General features: G+C 40.3%; 1 protein-coding gene across 1 annotated transcript in view; it reads left to right on the plus strand.

Moving 5' to 3' along the window:
• Nucleotides 1-1,056: 1,056 nt before the first annotated feature.
• Nucleotides 1,057-19,156, plus strand: part of COG3 (component of oligomeric golgi complex 3) — a 31,900-nt gene continuing 13,800 nt past the window's right edge. Inside the window, exons 1-14 of the mRNA XM_071550916.1 lie at nucleotides 1,057-1,318; nucleotides 3,465-3,611; nucleotides 4,137-4,198; nucleotides 5,890-6,055; nucleotides 6,814-6,888; nucleotides 7,010-7,102; nucleotides 7,376-7,501; nucleotides 9,705-9,785; nucleotides 9,992-10,035; nucleotides 10,203-10,329; nucleotides 10,813-10,904; nucleotides 13,691-13,830; nucleotides 15,072-15,232; nucleotides 17,913-18,018. Coding sequence (XP_071407017.1) covers nucleotides 1,151-1,318; nucleotides 3,465-3,611; nucleotides 4,137-4,198; nucleotides 5,890-6,055; nucleotides 6,814-6,888; nucleotides 7,010-7,102; nucleotides 7,376-7,501; nucleotides 9,705-9,785; nucleotides 9,992-10,035; nucleotides 10,203-10,329; nucleotides 10,813-10,904; nucleotides 13,691-13,830; nucleotides 15,072-15,232; nucleotides 17,913-18,018 — 1,588 coding nt within the window. The 5' untranslated portion in view covers nucleotides 1,057-1,150. The remainder of the gene's footprint in view (nucleotides 1,319-3,464; nucleotides 3,612-4,136; nucleotides 4,199-5,889; nucleotides 6,056-6,813; nucleotides 6,889-7,009; nucleotides 7,103-7,375; nucleotides 7,502-9,704; nucleotides 9,786-9,991; nucleotides 10,036-10,202; nucleotides 10,330-10,812; nucleotides 10,905-13,690; nucleotides 13,831-15,071; nucleotides 15,233-17,912; nucleotides 18,019-19,156) is intronic.

Genomic DNA, 19,156 nt, shown 5'->3' on the forward strand with positions numbered 1-19,156 from the left:
AACCTCTTCCACTGGGTGATGGGATGAGATGACACAGCCTTAAGCTGTGCCAGGCGAGATTTAGGTTGGACATCAGGAAGAATTTCTTCATGAAAAGAGTGATTGGACACTGGAAGGTGCTTCCCAGGGAGGTGGTGAGAAATATGAATGTGATTTTAGTGAGTAAAACAAATGAGTTTTTGGAGCTCCTATAGTGACATGAGAAGAAACATACGGCCAGCCAATTAAACAAAATTTCAATTTACACCCACATGGTAAGATAAACAGGATAGTGTTAAATCACTTTATCTCCTATAACTTTATCAAGGACTAGATGAGTTGTAACAGGAAGATTAAAGAGTTAAAATTTTGCCACCTAAGGGGAACAGAATTTATGGTGGGGTTATCACTGCGGTTGTAAGAGTGACTTAGCTATAGTAGTATATGTTAAACTGCTTAACGATGTACTTAAAATGTTTATGCATGAGTCGAATGAATATGTATGTAGAGACTAAATAAAGTTTAGAATTACACTGTATTCGGGGTGCAATGGCAAGCAATGCTTGTGTCCATCGTACCCAGCATGCTGAAATTGCTTTTATCATATAGTAAATTTTCATTAAAAACCTATGAGGTTGAGACTGTTTCTTATACCCTGGGTGATCGGATGAGATGACACAGCCTTAAGCTGTGCCACGGGAGGTTTAGGTTGGAGATCAGGAAGAATATCTTCACAGAAACAGTGATTGGACATTGGAATGTGCCGCCCAGGGAGGTGGTGGAGTCACCGGCCCTGGAGGTGTTTATGGAAAGGCTGGACGTGGCGCTCCGTGCCCTGGTGTGGTTGGCAGGGTGGTGCAGGGTCCCAGGTTGGCCTCGGTGGTCTCAGGGCTCTGTCCCAGTCCATTTGGTGACCCCGGGGCCGTTGTGGCTCCGCGGCCTCCCGCGCTCCTCCAGGCCGCCAGGGGGCGCCATCGCGGCCGCCGCCCCTCGTGATGCTCTTCTGCTTCGCGCCAGTGACGCCACTGCCACGCGACGCGGCGCGGCGCGCGCCGAGCCTCCCCCGGAAGCGCCGCCCCGCTCCCGGCGTTCCGCCCCGCTCCGGGCCCCGCTCCCGGCCCGGCCCCGCTCCCGGCCCCGTTCCCGGCCTGCCGCCGGCAGCACCACCACCATGCTGGAGCCGCCGCCCACGGAGCCGCCGCCCCCGGGCAAGGACGTGCGGGACCGTCTCAGCCTGTGGGACCGCCGCCCGCAGCCCACCGCGCCGCTCAGCGACCGCCAGACCGACTCGGTGCTGGAGCTGAAGGCGGCGGCCGAGAACCTGCCGGTGCCGCCCGAGGTGAGGCGGCGGCGCTGCCCGGCCCGCAGGGGCGGAGGGAGGGCGGGAGCGGCCGCGGTGCCACGTCGCCAGGCGGGCGAGGGTGTGGGCCTGGCCCGGCCCGGCGGGGCCGCCGCTCCCCGCGGCTTCGGGGGGCTCAGCAGCGCTTTGCCGTCTGGTTTGCGCCCGCAGCCGCTTCCCCGGACTCCCTCCCTCCCCGCGGGAGGGCTCGCCCTTCCTGCTGCTTTCCCGAGTCGCCTCATGCCCCCCTGGCTTGCAGGATTTTAGGCAGCGGTGTCAGCTTTCCCTGAGCATCCATGGGGCGATCTCTGCCTGCCCTCCCTGCTTCCCCCAGGTCATCGGAGTTTGTCCTCTTGAAATTGAGAGCTTTAGTCGTGGAGTTAGATTCTTTTGGTCCTCTTAATTTGATCCTCATCAATGCATAGCTGCTGGCGCCAGTGTTATTTCCTGGTACGACTTGCAGGTGATCCGAGCGTGTAAAGCCAGGAGTAGTGGTAAAAAGCTTAAAAAGAATTGTCAGCACCATAGAGGACATGGTCTCCCACTCAGTTGTAGAATACTGAACTCTGAGAAGGTGATTATTTATGAATGCTCCCATGTCTGCAGAGGGAAGTGGAAAGGAATGTTTGCATTCCTTAACTGCACTTTTCATGAGAGGCTTTGTGTTTGATACATTCGATATATCATTATGATATGAGCAGGATCATAGCACAAGATACAATACTATAAAATCAACCAAGTTGGCTCTTGGCTGGTGTCTGAAAGCTCAAAATAACAAAGGGGGAGTGTAAAGCAATTCCTTCCTGAAATGCACCTGTTTAATTTCATTCTTCTGATTTCTTCTCTTGTGCAAACTGTATGCAAAAAATAAATATTGGCAGCCATTCAAAATGATTGTAACAGGATGTGCTGCTATCCCAGAATGTTCTTAAGGATCTAAGCCGGCTTTGCAACAAGGCAGGTACCACATTTGCCAGTCAGGACAAGGCAATGCCAAGACATTGAGCTCTTCAGTGGACTGGGCAGTGGCCTCAGCCATTCTGAGAAATCAGGGTCTGATGGACTCATCTACTCCTCAGTACTAGACATGAGAGAAACCCTGGCTCCACTGCTGGGGTCCTGCCTGTTTTAAGGAGCAGGGAAGAGGAATGTGGAAGTTGAACAACATATGGCAATCTGTCATTTCTCAAATAGTTTAGATCCTGGTGGTTCTTTCTTTTTCTGGCTAATATTGCAAACAGTGAATATTTTACTAAGCAAGTAGTTTTCTAGAGAGATACTAATTTGTATTTAAGCAATGTTTTCTGGTTTTACTTTACTGATGTTCTCAGCATTTGAAAACATGCAGCTCATTATGTTAAGTAAAGAGGCTATTACATTAAATAAATGTATGTAATGGTATTTGTTTTCTTGAAGTAATTTCTTCCATGTCAGCTAATTATTAATCTCTGGCCATACATAAATACAGTTTATCTCAAGTTACTTTTTTCCCATATTTTTCTCACTTAAACAAAATAATTGTGGCTAGCTAAACCCATAGCACCCATTCAGCAGAACTGTTCCTTGTCTTCTGAATGAATTCTGGCAGTGTTAAGTCTTGAACTTTCCTTGAATATCTGACAAAAAGAATCTGACAATTCCTGTGCGATGGTGTTGCCATGCACCATAGGCAATAGTGGCTTTTGTTTTGTTGCTTCTGTGTCAGTTCTGAGTTCTCATGTTCTCAGATACTTTTCTAGTGCATCTCTCTGGGTTAGAGCCAGTTAAATTGGAAATTAAAGTGTAACTCATCAGTATGTCAGGTACATGTACCTTCAGTTTCTGTTCTTACACAAACATGTATTTACATAAAATGCTATACAATATTTTCTGACTTTAACTTAAAATAAAATTATTAGGTGTTTCTGAATGAATAGGTGTTGTAGTTGTTGGTATAATGGATGGACTTGATAATCTTAGGGATCTTTTCTAGCCTTAATGATTCTATGATTATCATATTGATAGCTAAAATGTCCATTGCATTTGTTTCTTCAAAAGTAGAAGCCTGTCATTTTCTCATCTTGTTGCTTTGGATTGTGTTGTAGTTGAGCTGCATACTAATTCTCAGTGAGTTCTCTTAACAAAATTTCATGGGGTTTTGTGACAGCTTCCAATTGAGGATTTGTGCAGCCTGACGTCCCAGTCTCTCCCTGTTATGCTGACAGCTGCAGTGCCAGAATCCACAGAGGATGTCCTTCTGAAAGGATTTGCAGCGCTGGGGATGGAGGATGAAAGAATTGAGACAGCACAGCAGGTAACCTCCAGGATGCGGTAATCTTTAGAGAATTCAGTTAGTTTCTGGGTCTCTCACCTGGCTTTTGGTGGGTTTGCTGAATTTTTGGGCCTTTTTCAAGATGCATAAGGGGGGACTTGGGGGGAAAAATGATTGAAATCTTAGCTCCTAAGTGAGAGATACTTTTCCCATTTGAAGTGGAGTCATGTGAGAGTAAGGCACCCCTTCAGTAAGGTGACATTGCTCTTAATGTAGAAGAATGTTGTGCTCCCTCCCCACTTTCTAGTGTAACATCCTTTTTCTTGTGCAAAGAAAACCAAATGAAATTCAGTCTTTCCCTTTTAATTTAGTGAAGAAATAGAATAGAATGTTTCAATTGGAAGGGACCTGCAGTGAGGAATTTGTTTCCTTGATTAATAATTGGGTTCTGAAACAGCTCTGTTTTTAACAAAAGGTCATCTTCATTTCGTAGATCATAGATTTGATTTTTTTTTAAATTGATTGCATGTGATATCTATATTGTTCACACCATAAAATCTCTTCTAGTTCTTCTCCTGGTTTGCTCAGGTCCAAATTCAGATGGATCAAGATGAAGGTGCCAAGTATAGGTATGTGTTATTCCTCAGTTCCTTTCACTATTATAAGCAGTTCAAACCTTGAAGGACTTCATCTTGTCAATTAATGTCAGCACATGTTTGGATTCAGCTGGCAGGGAATGGGGGGACATGTTGGAGCAGCTGAAGCTTTCCAAGGCAGTGTGCCTCATTCCCAGCCTGACGGCCACTGGCCTTGTGGCACAGCGGTCAAAGGGGACACAGATTTCCTTCTGAACTGCCCAGTGTGTTAAGACAGATGGAAGTTAGTTTGGGCTTGTAGACAAGACTGTAGACAAAGGCAGTGTAAGAGCTTTCCTGTGCTTTCTCAACTGCTGCTGCCAATGGAATGGCATCCTCTGAGAGTGAGACTGTGTTAAGCAGATGTGACTGGTAGTCATTTCTGCTCTCACCATTTGGCTCACCAATGACTATGGCTGTGATTGTGTATCTGCATTCCCTACATTCCTTGACACTTTACTCAACTCCAGTTTGTAGGCTCGTCATTTTCATCTGTTTTTGTCTGACTGACTTTGCCATCAGGCTCAGAACAACTCCCTCCCTCTGACTTAGACATTTACGCCTTGAGAGTCTGAAGTCCAGCTAAATGGCTTAGCTAAGTCTGCTGGTGACTTTTATGGAAGCTGGCATGTGTTTTGAGACTTTACAAACTTGTCCTTGGCTGCAAAGAGGAGCTGCTGTATTATCTCTTCTGCTTTTTCTCTGCTTTTTGTCTGTTATTTCTTCCTCTTTTGCTCTGACATTTGAGGACACATGACTTTTCTTAAAAGCAGAGGGATAGGCACATATTAAGCCCATGATCAGATAACATTAAGAACCTAAAAAGAGTAGGAGCCTTGCACTTTGTCAGTTGAAATGTTCTTAATAGAGCACATGGGTACTTAAGTGTGCCACCCATGCACAATGGTTTGAAGGATGGTCAATATGTAACTGTTTGCAGGAGGCCAGGGGGGCAGGAAGAAACTAAGTTCTTTGCCTTTTGTACACTAAAAGGATACATAGTAAAGGGACACGTGGATACAGGGAACTGTTTTACTTGCTGCTTTGCAAGTGGTAAAAGTAGAGCTCAGAATTTTTAGCTGACATACAAGAGCAATTAATTTTAAGTGATGCTTTAGTTAAGCTGAATGCTTGACACAGTATCTAGTGCTCATTTAGAATTTAGATCTGCATTGAGCCTTAGACAAATTGGGTGACATTAAGTACCAGGTCTGTTTCATCTAAGCCTCTTTTAATCCTCACAGTAAGTTTTGAATCCTCTGGAAAATTTCAGCTGCTTTAGGAGAGAAAAAGTAATTTCTAAATGGGAACTGAAAATTGTATAGAGGAACAGACCCAAATTAGCACCTCTGTTGGAAGGAAGGCAGGTATAATTGCAGTAGTCACTGTGTTTGTGCTGTCTTAGGCAGTATTCACATTGCTGTGGTGCAAGCTGCTGCTTTCTAGGCAGGCTTTCTGTAAGGAATGTCAGGGAACTGAAGTTACTGCAGTGGTTATTCCAAACCTTTTAGCTCTGTTATTTCTGCAGTTCATGAACATCTGCTTATTGTGCACTTTTGCTTGATGTGAGTGATCTTTTATTCCTAGAGAGGGAAGGGTGATGGCACTGTCCCTGCAGGCAGCTGGATTTGCTTATACAGAAAGGGAAATTTTACTTCTGTTATCTGTTGATTCTCTTTTTCTAGACAGATGAGGGATTACTTGTCTGGCTTTCAGGAGCAGTGTGATGCTATCTTGAGTGATGTGAATAGTGCCCTTCAGCACCTGGAGTCACTGCAAAAACAGTATCTTTTTGTGTCCACAAAGACAGGAACGCTGCATGAGGCCTGTGAACAGCTTTTGAAAGAGCAGGTAATCTTTGATGGGAGGATTACTGGAAACTTAAAAGACAAATTAAAGTTTCTTTTTCTTGGGCTGAGAAAACTTGTGAGCTGTGGTTACAGTCCCTCCATTTGCTTTGGACCTTGTTTTTTTGGGTGTGTTTCACCTGGGGTGTCAGGCTCTGCTGTAAAATGTTCAGTAAATGTCAATATATGCTTCAGTCAAGAAAGATAGGTAGCTAAGGGCAGGTTTTTCAACTGATGTCTGAGAAGTGCAAACTGTATTGAGATTAATGATTCATATCACTTACAGAAGTATTTTGAGCTGCTTATTACAAGAAGAAGGATGTTTTAAAGTTGTGAGCTTATTTCTCAGATACTTTCATTTTCCTCATAAACTGCTCCAGCAATGATGTAATGAATATGTTTACTAGGGCTGGATAAGAGAGCACTGATAGTACTACTCTGTTGTACTGCTGGTAGTGTTGCTGTTTGTATGCAGTAGTGTCCTTGGAATACTGACAAACCTATAGAATAATTTTTTAAAAAATACACTACTGAGAGTAATGTGTCATTTTCTGGTAAGAGAGAACAAAAGAGCATTGCTGTACGTTGCATCTTTTGTTGTTCTTGATTAGTTGCAAGTTATCTAGGACTGTTTAACAGTGGTATGTGCTGAGAGTTGAATGGCTGAATAATTTCATATGTATATATATATTTATATATATAAAAACATATATTTAAGCTACTTGCTAGGATGCTGACGTTCTTTTATTATATTTTTATTAGTCAGAACTTGTTGACCTGGCTGAAAACATCCAGCAGAAACTTTCTTACTTTAATGAGCTGGAAAACATAAACACTGTAAGTATTATTTCACTGTTAATAGTCATAGAAGATCAAAGTGTACCGATCTTTTGAACTTTGTCGCCAACAATAAGATACTTCGGTTCCTTACAATGATGCTTTGTCTCCTTTTCCAAAGAAACTGAATTCCCCTACGCTGTCTGTGAACAGTGAAGGATTCATTCCTATGCTGGCTAAGCTTGATGATTGTATTGCATATATTTCATCACATGTAAGTAATTCTGTATTGGTTTCAGCTAAATCTTCAAAACTCTCTGTTCATACCATTTTTGTGTGTTTTTCCCTGTTAAAAGTTCTCTTTGCCAAATACACTAAGAAGTCAAATATTTTACTGAATGTACTTATTATCCTGCTTAATTTTTATAAAGTATTGCTTTTAGTTGATACAAGCCAGCATTTATAGCTAGTTATGAGTATTTTAAATTTTGATACCTTTTTGACTCTTACTGTTTCTATTTAAAATTGATTTTTATATTTCTTTCAGCCAAATTTTAAAGACTACCCTGTGTATTTGAACAAGTTTAAACAATGCCTTTCTAAAGCTATGCACCTTATCAAGACATACACTGTGAATACACTACAGAACCTCACAAGCCAGCTAATGAAAAGGGTAAGGTGAATCAGTAAGTGGTACTCAAGCTGTACTGAAATGTCTATTGTAGCACTATACAGTTTTCTTCTCCTTTTTTTTTAGTTTTTCAAGGGTGTGAGGTGTCAGCAGCTTTTTGTGAAAATAGGTCAGTGCTATGGGGTTTGTGTAGGTTGTCCAATTTTCAGCCAAATATGACAGAGACCTAGAGATCCAAAAGATTTAAAACCAGTAATAATTAAAAAATCATGGAATTTGAGAAAGGTGAAGTATCTGAATTGAGGTGGGTGAGCCGTAACCTTAGTGAAGGCCAGGGATGGATAAGTGGCTGTGTTAGAGCAGCAACAACCAGCTGGCCAGACAGTTTGTTTCCCTAAACCAGCTTGTTCACTGTAGCTCTGAGGCAGCTGCAGTGCATGCTGCTGTCTAGGCTGCCAAATGGGGAGGGTGCACAAGAGAAATAGGGGTACTTTGGGGATCTGTTCAGGAGATGAATTGCTTTGGAGACAGAGAGAGGTTACAGGGAATACTTGGAGAAAGTATACAGGAATTGGGTGCTGTAGATGAGAATTGTTAAGACAAACTCTGAGCTTGTGCCATGACCTTTTCAGTATTATAGTCCACTAATTTTTTTGAGTGATCTTGGTCATCTAAATTTTACATTTTTTTCTGCAGTGGTTTGTGTAGCTGCAGAGAACAACCGTGACAAGTTCCTACTAGTTTTACCAGTATCTTTTGGTTTCTTTTAAAATGTTGACAGTGATACTGAAGTGTCCCAGGGAAGAGTTAGGTGTTTTTTCCCCACTCACTTCAGTGAGATTTAAGCATAAAGGTGAGTTAAGAGGCTTTTTGGTTTCATTAAAATGTTGGTAGTCTTGTGCTGCAATATTTTGGCAGACAAGAAAGGCAAGGAGAATGTCTCCTTCTACCCACTTTGATTCTTTCTTGGTCCTGTTACAGGCAAACGTGGTGTCCTGAGGGAGAACCAGTGAAATTGAAAGATGCTAGAATTGAGAACTGACAGACCTAGAAAAAGGGAATTTTAGACAGCATTCATGGAAACTTATGAAACAGTACTCGTGGAGTGAAGGTTTTTTGTTCAGAAGCATTAAACATTTTTTGTGTTTGGTGCAAACCTAAGTTTTGCTAAATAAAAAGTATCACAGCTTGGTTTGATGCCAGTGGATTGCCGTGACTGATCTGAATTTAAACAGAGTTGAATATCTTTGAGAATAAGCATGTCTACAGAAAGAAGTGTGTCACCACATTTCTGGATTTGTATTGCCACTTAAGAGCTTTAAATTCGGAAAGATACCTCTTTTAGGATTCAGATGACATCTTCTTTACCATGTCCGTGTGGGTTTTGTGGATGTTCTGCTTATTTTTCTGAAACATCTGCTAAAAGTGCAGTACTGAGACAGTGTTTTTTAGTTGTGATCAAGTGTTTAGATTTCCTGTTGCAACAATACTAGAGGCTTTGTCAGGACTGGAAAGGGACTGGTGAGATCTGGATGTCCTTTGTTGTTACTCAGGTGTGAGTGTTTGGGTATTTTTGTCTGTTTGTAGATGGGTGATCAGGTTGCTCAGAGGGATGAAAGTAGGAGGGGGGAAAGGTGGAAGAGTTTTCCTGTCCCCACCATGTTTCAAAAGGCAGCCATTCGTTTTTCTCTATGTCATCAGTAGGGATAAGGGGAAGGAAGCTTCTTCAGTGGCTAAATTAGGTCTCTGCCCTGCTTTGTTAGTGCTAGAATTTGCCTAAGTTCAAGCTGTCTGCCCAGCTAGGCTGGGCACCTGCAGGGAACTGCCTCAACACTTGATATTCCAGTTGGAGTTGAATACAAGCGGAAACTTTGCTTCTCTGCCCTGGGACTGGCAGGTAAAAGAGAAATTCGATTCCATTTTAGTACTATGCATTAAGGACCAACAATCAGTATTACTGTGGCGTGTCCAGAGAAAATTATTGTCTCTAATGGACAATGCCATAATTACTGAAAATGTTACTTTTGCTATAGAGGCTGTTGGTTGGGTTTTGTTCTTCCATTTGACTTTGAGTTCTGAAACCAGCATGCCTTTCTTGGTGGGAAGTGGCAAAGAGCTGTTCCGCTCGCAGTATAAGCATAAAGAACCAAGCCCCTGTGTTAAAGCCTAACTGTCTTGGCCATTATGTACTAGAAACCAAAGATAGTATTTTGCTTTTTAACCAATTACTCGTCTCTTCTTTCAGGATCCTTCAGCTGTGCCAAATTCTGACAATGCCTTCACACTGTTTTATGTAAAATTCAGAGCAGCTGCTCCCAAAGTCAGAGTAAGTAGGCTGGTAACTAACTTTTAAAAAGGAAGTTATGAAAATGGGGTCTGAATTTATTAATGTGAATGCAAGGGTTTCATATTGTCCAAGTGTGAATATCTGAAGATTGCATATTGTGTCCCTGAAAAATACTGCAAGCTATTTTCCAATTTTTACAAAAGATTAATATACTAATAATACTTTTTCCTTTTCTTTTTGAATAGACTCTAATTGAACAAGTAGAGCAAAGATCTGAAAAAATGCCAGAGTGAGTGTGTCTACATAATTTCTCTTCAACAATTTAAGTTTTGAAAATATTTACTGTTTAACACATTATTTGTTTAAAATAAAGCCTTAAGAATCAAAATTATATATACTTATGTGTACCAGAAAATGATCTTTAGGATGCAGCTACTGTTTTAATTTCTTGGCTAGGTATCAACAAGTTCTCAATGAAATCCATCAATGTTACCTCGACCAGAGGGAGCTTTTGCTTGGTCCGAGTATTGCTAGCACTGTTACAGAATTAACCAGTCAGAACAACAGAGATCATTGTGCTCTGGTACGTAAAGTAGTCATGTGTTGTGTGTTTTTTTGTTATGTCTTAATCCCCTCTACCCCAAGTAAAATGTACTTATTTAATTCAATCATTTGTGTGCAGAATTGTTGCTGTTGTCCGTGGTTTTGAATAATAAAAATTGCACTAATATTTTCAAGCAACACATGTGTTTCTGTACAAACTGCCCTGCTACAAACCTCACAAAGGAGGGAGGATAAAAAAAGGCATAAAATGTTGGTACTTAAATTTCAGAAACAAAAAAGAAACAGAACTTGTACAATGAGCGTTTGTTTGTCTAATAACATCTTTTCAGTCCATCGTTTTAATCTCATTAATTTTGAATTTTACAAAGCTTCAGTTTAATCATAGCTATAATAATAGCAACATGATATATGATATATAGTAATAATAACTGTAATATCTCCTGTAGTACTGAGGCAAGGAAAATAATTTAATAATCTAGTATTTGTATTTCTGTGAATACAGGTACGAAGTGGTTGTGCCTTTATGGTCCATGTATGCCAGGATGAACACCAGCTTTACAATGAGTTCTTCACAAAACCAACACCAAAACTGGAGTAGGTGGTACATGCTGGTTTTGTTTTACTGCATGTTGTATTTAGTATGCTATGATACAGTAGAGAATATTATATGGCAGATAGGGCTGTGTTGAAATGGTTTGGTAAGAACCAGCAAGAAAAAAACCCACCAATTGCTTTGTATATCAGAATTTGATATTCTTTTACTTCCTTTTTCTTCAGGCAAAGCTGATAGTTTGCATTCTCCATAAATAAACTGTGCAAGTGCTCTGTAGGTGGTCTGACAAGAGATAAAGACAGACAGCTACTTGGAAAATAGCTATAGAATTTTACAGTGCTACAGCTCTCAGCTGTTGTACAGCCTCTGTGCCACTGGTATGCACAGCCGGTTGCAGAAGTGCTTTTCATTTTCTTCAGTGTAGAATTAAGCTGATGAACTCCAGCTATTTTTCATCAAGGATTTAGTTAATGAGCTGCTCTTACTGTCAAGGGGTATTTGCATGTTGCCTGTATATGGGCTGAATTGAAGGCAGGGTAGTGAATGCCTGATGAGAGCAGCATCTGTATCTGCTCTGCCTAGTTCTAGAAGAGGGGACAAGTTGTTGCTACACATAGTAATTGCATTATAAAAGTATTGTGTGGTGTAAAGGAGAGCACTCCGGACTCTGAATCCCAATGACCTGAGTTCCAGTCTCAGTGGGACCGTCCCCTGGCAGTTCAATGCCTCCCTGCCATCCCGTCCTGTCACATCTCGGATGCTCAGCAGGGTCAGCCCCGGTTAGTACCGGGTGCTGTGACAGTCCCGAGGCCTTCCCTGTCACTGTCCAAGCTCGCTCGGCCGTGGCAGATGGACCTCAGGACTTAAACAGTGGGGGCAGTTCTGCACATGCTGTGCCTCACCTAAAACATCCACTGTGCAGGCTGGAAGGGCACACCCACGTGGGGAGAGCCCTGCCGAAATCTGCGTTTGTGATGTCTGGCCATACATATATACATGAAAGTACTGCATGTTTTTTACAACAGACCCGCAATATTAGAGCAATACCTTTGCTGGTATATTTTAATAATGACATTTCAAAATTTGTGTAGGTTGTGTCCCCTTCCTATGAAGTTCATAAATAATATATTTCTATTCATATGACTGATGCACTAATTTTGAGTTATTGTAGTGTCTTAAATTCAGTGCAGCTTGAGTTGTATAAGTGTGTAACCTGGAAAAAGTCCTGCCCACTACCCTCTACATCCTCTAAAGGTAAAGGAAATCCAAAATGCATAGAGCCTCACTGGACATAAGCTACAATGCCAGAGAAGTACCAGTCTTACTGAGAAGTTGGTCTCATGTGGGACATGCTCAGGATTTGAGGTGACCTGGCTAAATTGGCTTAAGAGTTTTGCGGTCTCAGTCCAAAGCCTGAAATAAATATCCCTAACTGGAATCAGTGTAAAATGTTCCGACAGAAATTTCGTCACTAGTGCTATTCACTCAAAGAATGAGAAGAGACTTTAGATTATTTTTGAATCTTGGTGGAAAGTAGTTACCTTATTCCCTAAGAATTTGCTTCCCCTTTTTTGCCTACATCTAAATAAAATAATAAAAACATTTCTAGTAGTAAACTACTTTATTAGGTTTCTCTTAGCATAATAAATAGCCTCTGGGGTTTTTTTGGACTGCTGAGGTGCTCTGAAGACATAAAGGCCAGGTGTCTATGTATGGCTAAAAGGGTTTACCAAAAATCTAGACAAGACTATAGGTCTGAGGTTGAATGTTGTATTTAAGTCTGGTGAGACTTTCTCCTTTGTTTCTGCTTTGATCATGGAGAGTTACTGTTTTACCAAGTTGCTTTTAATGCTATAGGTTGCAAAGGAAGAAACATTCAAAATGCTTCTTCTGTGCGTATTCTTTTCTGAGCATTTTTGCTCCCTCTCTGAGGGGAACTGAAGTGTCCTTGTCCTATTGACAGACATTCTTTGTGAATTAGAAAAAAAACAGTGCAATAAGCTCGACGTCTTTATCACACTGTAAATATTTAAGTACTCTTTGTGTTTATATTTCCAAGTCTCACTGGAGATTTACTTGAATTTTCAGCTACTTGCAATAGCATTGTTGCCTAAGATGTGATTAGTGAAGGGAGCATTGAAAATAGCAAAAATGTCCAGAGTGAGTACTACTGGTGTCTTAGCCAAGATATGCATCACTTTGGACATGAAAGAAAAAAGTAAACTGAAGTGAGATTTCTTGTGTTTCATGTTGGATTGATATTGTAACTTCAGTTAGATTGAAAGTGTGCTCTGCGATGTTTGTAATTGTTACATAAAACATTACCAAGCTCTTCTCCTGCGTCCTTCTTCATGTGCTTCTGGTTCTAATAAACTGTGGAGTACTTGGAATCAAATGAACATTTTTCTCAAGGGGAAACTGGGATTATGAATCTGAGCTCAGCAGGAGCATTTCTTTACACAGAAGCCAAGAAAACCAGTTTGCAGTATCTTCCCTTTGTGACAGGTTAAGTTGCTCAGTGTGTGTAGGTGTTTTGTTTGTTTATTTGGGATTTTTTTAGTTTTATTTTAAAATTAATTAAAAACTGTACCACCATTTTTAAGCAGTTAGTATTCTACATCTTTTAAGACTTCATAGGAAATAATGGATTCATGTTTTAAACAGTCCTTTCTAAAGTCTTCTGTGGCACTGTGTTGCATTGGTTTCTTGCCCTCCATTCAAAACTCTTTGCCACAAAATAATCTGTGATAAAATCTTGTGATAAAATTTTGTTTTAGTACTGTGGGATCCTGAAAGTATTTTGCTTTGTTTTATTTCTACTTCGTAGTGAACTCTTGGAGAAGTTGTGTCTTTCATTGTATGATGTCCTGAGGCCAATGATCATCCATGTCATTCACTTAGAGACACTTTCTGAACTCTGCGGGATTCTCAAAAATGAGATGCTTGAAGATCATGTACAGAACAATGGTAACTTATAGATGGAAGCTGATTTGTTTTTAAGTCTTCTTAACTGATAAAATTATTTAATTGCACAGGCAAAAAAATCCTAGATGTTTTCTTCTTTTTAGTGGATTTTAACCTTACCTCATTTTTTGTGTTTATGTAAAATGAATTATGTTTTTTCATTTATAGTAAAGGTCTGTGTCTAGGAGTTTGTCTATAGCTTCATCTAAATTAATATACTGATATTAGTCCTATTTTCTGTAGGTTGTACAAATGTATGGTAGGATTGATTTAAATGAACTTTTCAGATGAATGAATTGCTTCACTTGGCGCTGCTAATGCATCATCCGTGTGGAGTTTTCTGCATAATGATGATAAAAAAAGAATGCAAACTGAATTTTTTTTTAGTTCTCCTTAGTGTCATGTTTCCCAGACTAGAAATTGTAACTTCAGTAAACGAATGAAATTAATGAAGTAGATGGTATAGATTTTGGAGTTGTGTAAGTGTTCAGAGCTCAAAAGTCTCATAGGAGTGAGCTGTCCTAGTATCTCATTTCCTTAATATGACCAGTGCATAATGGCATCCTTTCACACTCTTAAACTTGCACCTGGCAATAAACAGAAATCATACTAGTATATCACACAGTGTAGCTCTCTGTTGCTGAAGCTGTGCCAATAATCATTAAGAACTGCTCCCTTTCCTGGAAGTATAATTGTAACACTGTGGGGAATGAGAAAAAACTTGCTGCCATAATCTTTTGGCTAATCTTAGGAACTGTCTTCCTACTACTTAAGTTTGGGCTGATACAGTGGTTCTTCAGTTGGATGTGAACTTCTTTGGATCACCTGTTCTGGTTGGTAGATGAGTTGTCAACTCCCAGCAGTCACACCACAAGCATTGCCTGTGATAGAACCAAAGCCACCTTGCTTTGTCATTCCCACCAAAATGCCACTCAATATACCCATTAATTAGAATTATACCAAATAATTAGAATGCTTAATTCTGACAAGGCCTCTGGTGTAATCAGAGTGAGGCTGAATTTTCACAGTCTAATGAAAATTTGGGGAGCTGAAGCAACTGCAGCATGGAGTTCAGAAATTCCTTGTTTGTCACAAATTTGTCTGCCCGCCACTGTTCCAGAAATAGTCTGACTTCATCTGCAGCAAGCTGGATTTCGGCAGCTCTGTATGTGATACTTCAAACTTTTGTTTCTATAAGCTTGTTTTGTGATTAACAAATTTGTGCCCTGTTTTGCCTTTGTCAGCTGAACAACTAGGTGCGTTTGCAGCTGGTGTCAAGCAGATGTTAGAAGATGTACAGGAGCGTCTTGTCTACAGGACACATATTTACATTCAGACTGATATCACAGGCTACAAGCCTGCTCCGGGCGATCTTGCGTATCCTGACAAGTTGGAAATGATGGAGGTATAGCATCAGCTTTTTATTGTCCTTAGTTGCTTTTCTTTTTATATGCAGCATATGCAATTCTGCAGGACAGTGCTTTGCAGCCAAGGTTTTCCAGTTCTTAGGTGTATTTAATATTATTGGCATTATCAAAGTGGCTCCTGCCTATTAAATTAAAGCCCTAAAATTTTTATTTACATTCATAAGTAGTGGGTATTACCCACTGTATTTTCTAGTTGAGCTGGAATTGAAGAGTAACTTTAGACAGTAAGAGCTGCAAGTTTGTTTTCAGAATTACTGGTCAGCCAGTGCTTGGTAGGCATATGTGTGTGCTTGCTCAAGTCAGTGTGAGGGGAGACTTGCTTGCAACTTGAGACAATTTAACATGTCATTAATCATAGAATCATAGAATTGATGGGGTTGGAAAAGACCTCTGAGATCATCAAGTCCAACCCTTGGTCCAACTCCAGTCCATTTACCAGATCATGGCACTCAGTGCCACGTCCAATCTGCATTTAAAAATCTCCAGGGATGGTGAATCCACCACCTCTCTGGGCAGCCCATTCCAATGCCTGATTACTCTCTCTGGAAAGAATTTTTTTCTGACCTCCAACTTAAATTTCCCCTGGCAGAGCTTGAGCCCGTGCCCCCTTGTCCTATTGCTGAGTGCCTGGGAGAAGAGACCAACCCCCATCTGGCTAGAACTTCCCTTCAGGTAGTTCTAGACAGTGATGAGGTCACCTCTGAGCCTCCTCTTCTCCAGGCTAAACAACCCCAGCTCCCTCAGCCTCTCCCCATAGGACTTATGCTCCAGTCCCTTCACGATTTCGAGTAGCCTTTTTCACGTTCTTATTAGTATTAGCCATTTCTGTCGTCATTCCAAGCACCTCGAGTCAATGTTCTTGTTGAAATGGAACAAACTAATTCTACTTACTTTAAAAGGTGAATGCTATATTGATGAAAGATTTTGGAATGAAACTACTCAGAGAAATAAAAAAGTGGCCAATGAGAAACTTGAAATTAGTTTTTGACTAGAACAAACTGCATTTGATATGCAACTGAAGAATGGCATTACATGGAGGCAGTAAAGCATAGTAAAGATTCCCCCCTCAGGTAACTGTTGCCCTTCACTTTATAATGACAGGCCCAAGCTGTCAAAGGATTGAGTTGACTGAGAATGGCAATTACAATGTGGACTGGCAAGATCCAGATTTTATTGCTACCAGAATAGCTGGTGGTGCTTAGAAAATTGTAGGGCTTATTTCCAGCTGACCAGTTGGTAGAGAAGCTGGTGTTTGCCTTCAGACTCAGAGCACTGCTTACATAAGACACAGAAGGTTTACAGCTATATATACATATATTTTGCTATAGGCTGAAAGAAATAAACCTTGTGTAACTGTACCTTATGGTGCTCAATTTTTGAGCAAACAGGCAAAATACTAGAAACTTGTTAGCAACTTACATTGCTATGATACTGTCTTTATACATGTCTAAAGCTTTTTTTATTTTACAGTTTATGCTTTGGTGATTATAAAGGACATTCACAGGGTTTGGGGAGAGCATTTACACACCCTGAAGCTAGTGAATTTTTTGAATACATGCTCTTTTGTACTGAAAGGTTAAGGACAAAGCAAAAATAGTAATTGAGAAGTCCACCACACAAAATGTCACTAAATGGGATGCTTCTATTCTGGACAACTAGTGATCAGAAGATTTACTAGTATGACTGTTAGGAGTGCAGGTTTGTTTTGTCGGTTTGGGGTCTTCTGTTATTTATTATTGTGTTTTTAAAATTGTGTGTGCAGAACTGGATTAAAAAATTACTTTGAGAGTTTTTTAATGTTAGCTATAACTTCTCTAGGCAAGTAATGCAGCTGCTTGGTCTATATGAGGCCTTATTTTCTACCAAGGGTCCTATGGCCCTTCAGTTTGGAAGAAGAAAGACAAGAAAGTTCATTCCAAATTGAGAAATTATGCTGCTCTTCATATTGTCCTCATAAGACTCCAGTTTTTGCCTGGTTTGAGGTTCATTTTGCTACTTGATTGCTTTTAATCCTCAAAACCTTGCTATTTAGAGAGACCTTCTGCCTTAGCAAATGAATTATTAAAATGCTAAAAGCACAGGACAGAAATATTTCTTGTGCTGTGCTGCTCAAATATTAATGCAGTTCTTTGCCCATTCTTACTGTCTCTTGTTGCTTTGAGGCAGACCAAGTAGTGAAAAAGGTTGAAGTGTGGAAAGGTTTAGTAGAGGAAAGCTTTTGGTTGAACTCCTGCAGGGAATAAACTAGAGAGAACTTTCAGGTCATCTGCACATACCATTTATGGGAATAAGGCTATCTTAAAAAATATCAGAATAAAATCTAAGTGTGTGTTGAATTGGATTCCCCTCTTTTGAGCTTCTCTTTCTAGGTAGCGTCATAGGTTATTGCTATTTAAAGATCAGTAAAAACAGGCAAAAGGGAAGGAACAATGTTTTACACAGATCTGTGTAGTATTTGGGAATCTTGTTTGGTATTGCAAGGTTTCTGCCACTGGTTTAGAAACCTTGTATTTCTTCTAAATGTCTTTCAAACACTGGGAGCTGAGTGTAGCTGATTCCTTTGGCAATTTAGTAAGCTTTTCTCTGTTGTAACCCAAACAGTGTAATGCTGCTTGAGAAAAAAAATACTATAATGTTATTGTGTATCTTTCTTTGCAGCAAATTGCACAGAGTTTGAAGGAGGAGCAGAAGAAGCTGCCATCTGAAGCTTCATTTTCAGATGTCCAGCTAGAAGATCCCGAGTCCTGCAGCTTAGTTAAATCCGGTATGAAATCTCACATTGTCAAATTAATGCATAAAGTCCATGGGGAGTGAGCATTAACTTGAACCATCTCTGAGAAACTTGCATGTATCATAGAGGGTTATTTTCTTAGAGAAGTTCATAAGAGATTTTGACAAGTGAACTTTGCCTCAAAGTTCTTAGCTTTGTATTTTTTATGAGAAACAACTTAATCTTGTTCTCTTGGTGGCATTTCTTTGTGCTTCCAGAGCAATCCATTATGTGAAAGCAAGTACTTTTGCGGCCAACAGTATCTACTGTACTGAGCTTTTGTATTCTCCACTGCAAAGTAGCCCTGCCATCAAGATGTGTACTTGAGGATGCTTCTTACTGTTAGCTATGCTATATGATCCATGTGTGTGTAAGTTAAAGTTAACTGCAGTCATATTCCATAAAATTTGGCTGTTTTGATGCCAATTGTTTGAGTGTTAAAGATTTTTAAATTTTTGTCTATATATTTCTCCTTTTTTTTGCCATTGTTCAGAATGGTACAGCATTATTTTTACCAGTAGCATCGTTGTCAACTCTATATCAACTCTCATATTGTTTTTGATTATGTGGTAGTTTCCTGCTTTTGGCTTGGAAGACCTGCAAAGGTCTTTCTGGACTCCACAAATCCTGTTGAGAATGGAGTTCATCTTACTTCAAGCCAGGTGTATGGAATTTGCAAGTCTTGTAAATCTCACGTGCATTCAGGAAATGGAAGGAACCTATAAGGTGTAATTTGGAGATATGTGTCTGAGATAACTGGGATTATTTGCCCTTCTAAAGTGCCTCTCTCCCAGTGCAGTGCCTGCAGGAGTAGCTGAAGTGACTAATAAATAGCCTAGGAACCTCAAACAGACAGTTTAAGGTCTTAAAGGCTTCTAATTAATGTGACAATAAATTTAAAGTTGCAAAAGGTAGAAAGATATTGCTGAATTATTTCAATTTTCACACTGATCACATGAACACTTCACAAGTGCTTTTCCATCAACAGGTAAAACCTTAAACATTTTACTTTTCTCTAATAGTTGCTAATTGATGCTACTGACTCAGCTGTTTTCCAGCTTGATATAAGGACAAAATAAAAATAATACAGACTTTGGTCTGTCAGGTGTTGTGAATATCCATTTTAAGCATA

The sequence above is a fragment of the Pithys albifrons genome, chromosome 1 (genome assembly GCF_047495875.1).
Source record: "Pithys albifrons albifrons isolate INPA30051 chromosome 1, PitAlb_v1, whole genome shotgun sequence".
NCBI lineage: Eukaryota > Metazoa > Chordata > Aves > Passeriformes > Thamnophilidae > Pithys > Pithys albifrons.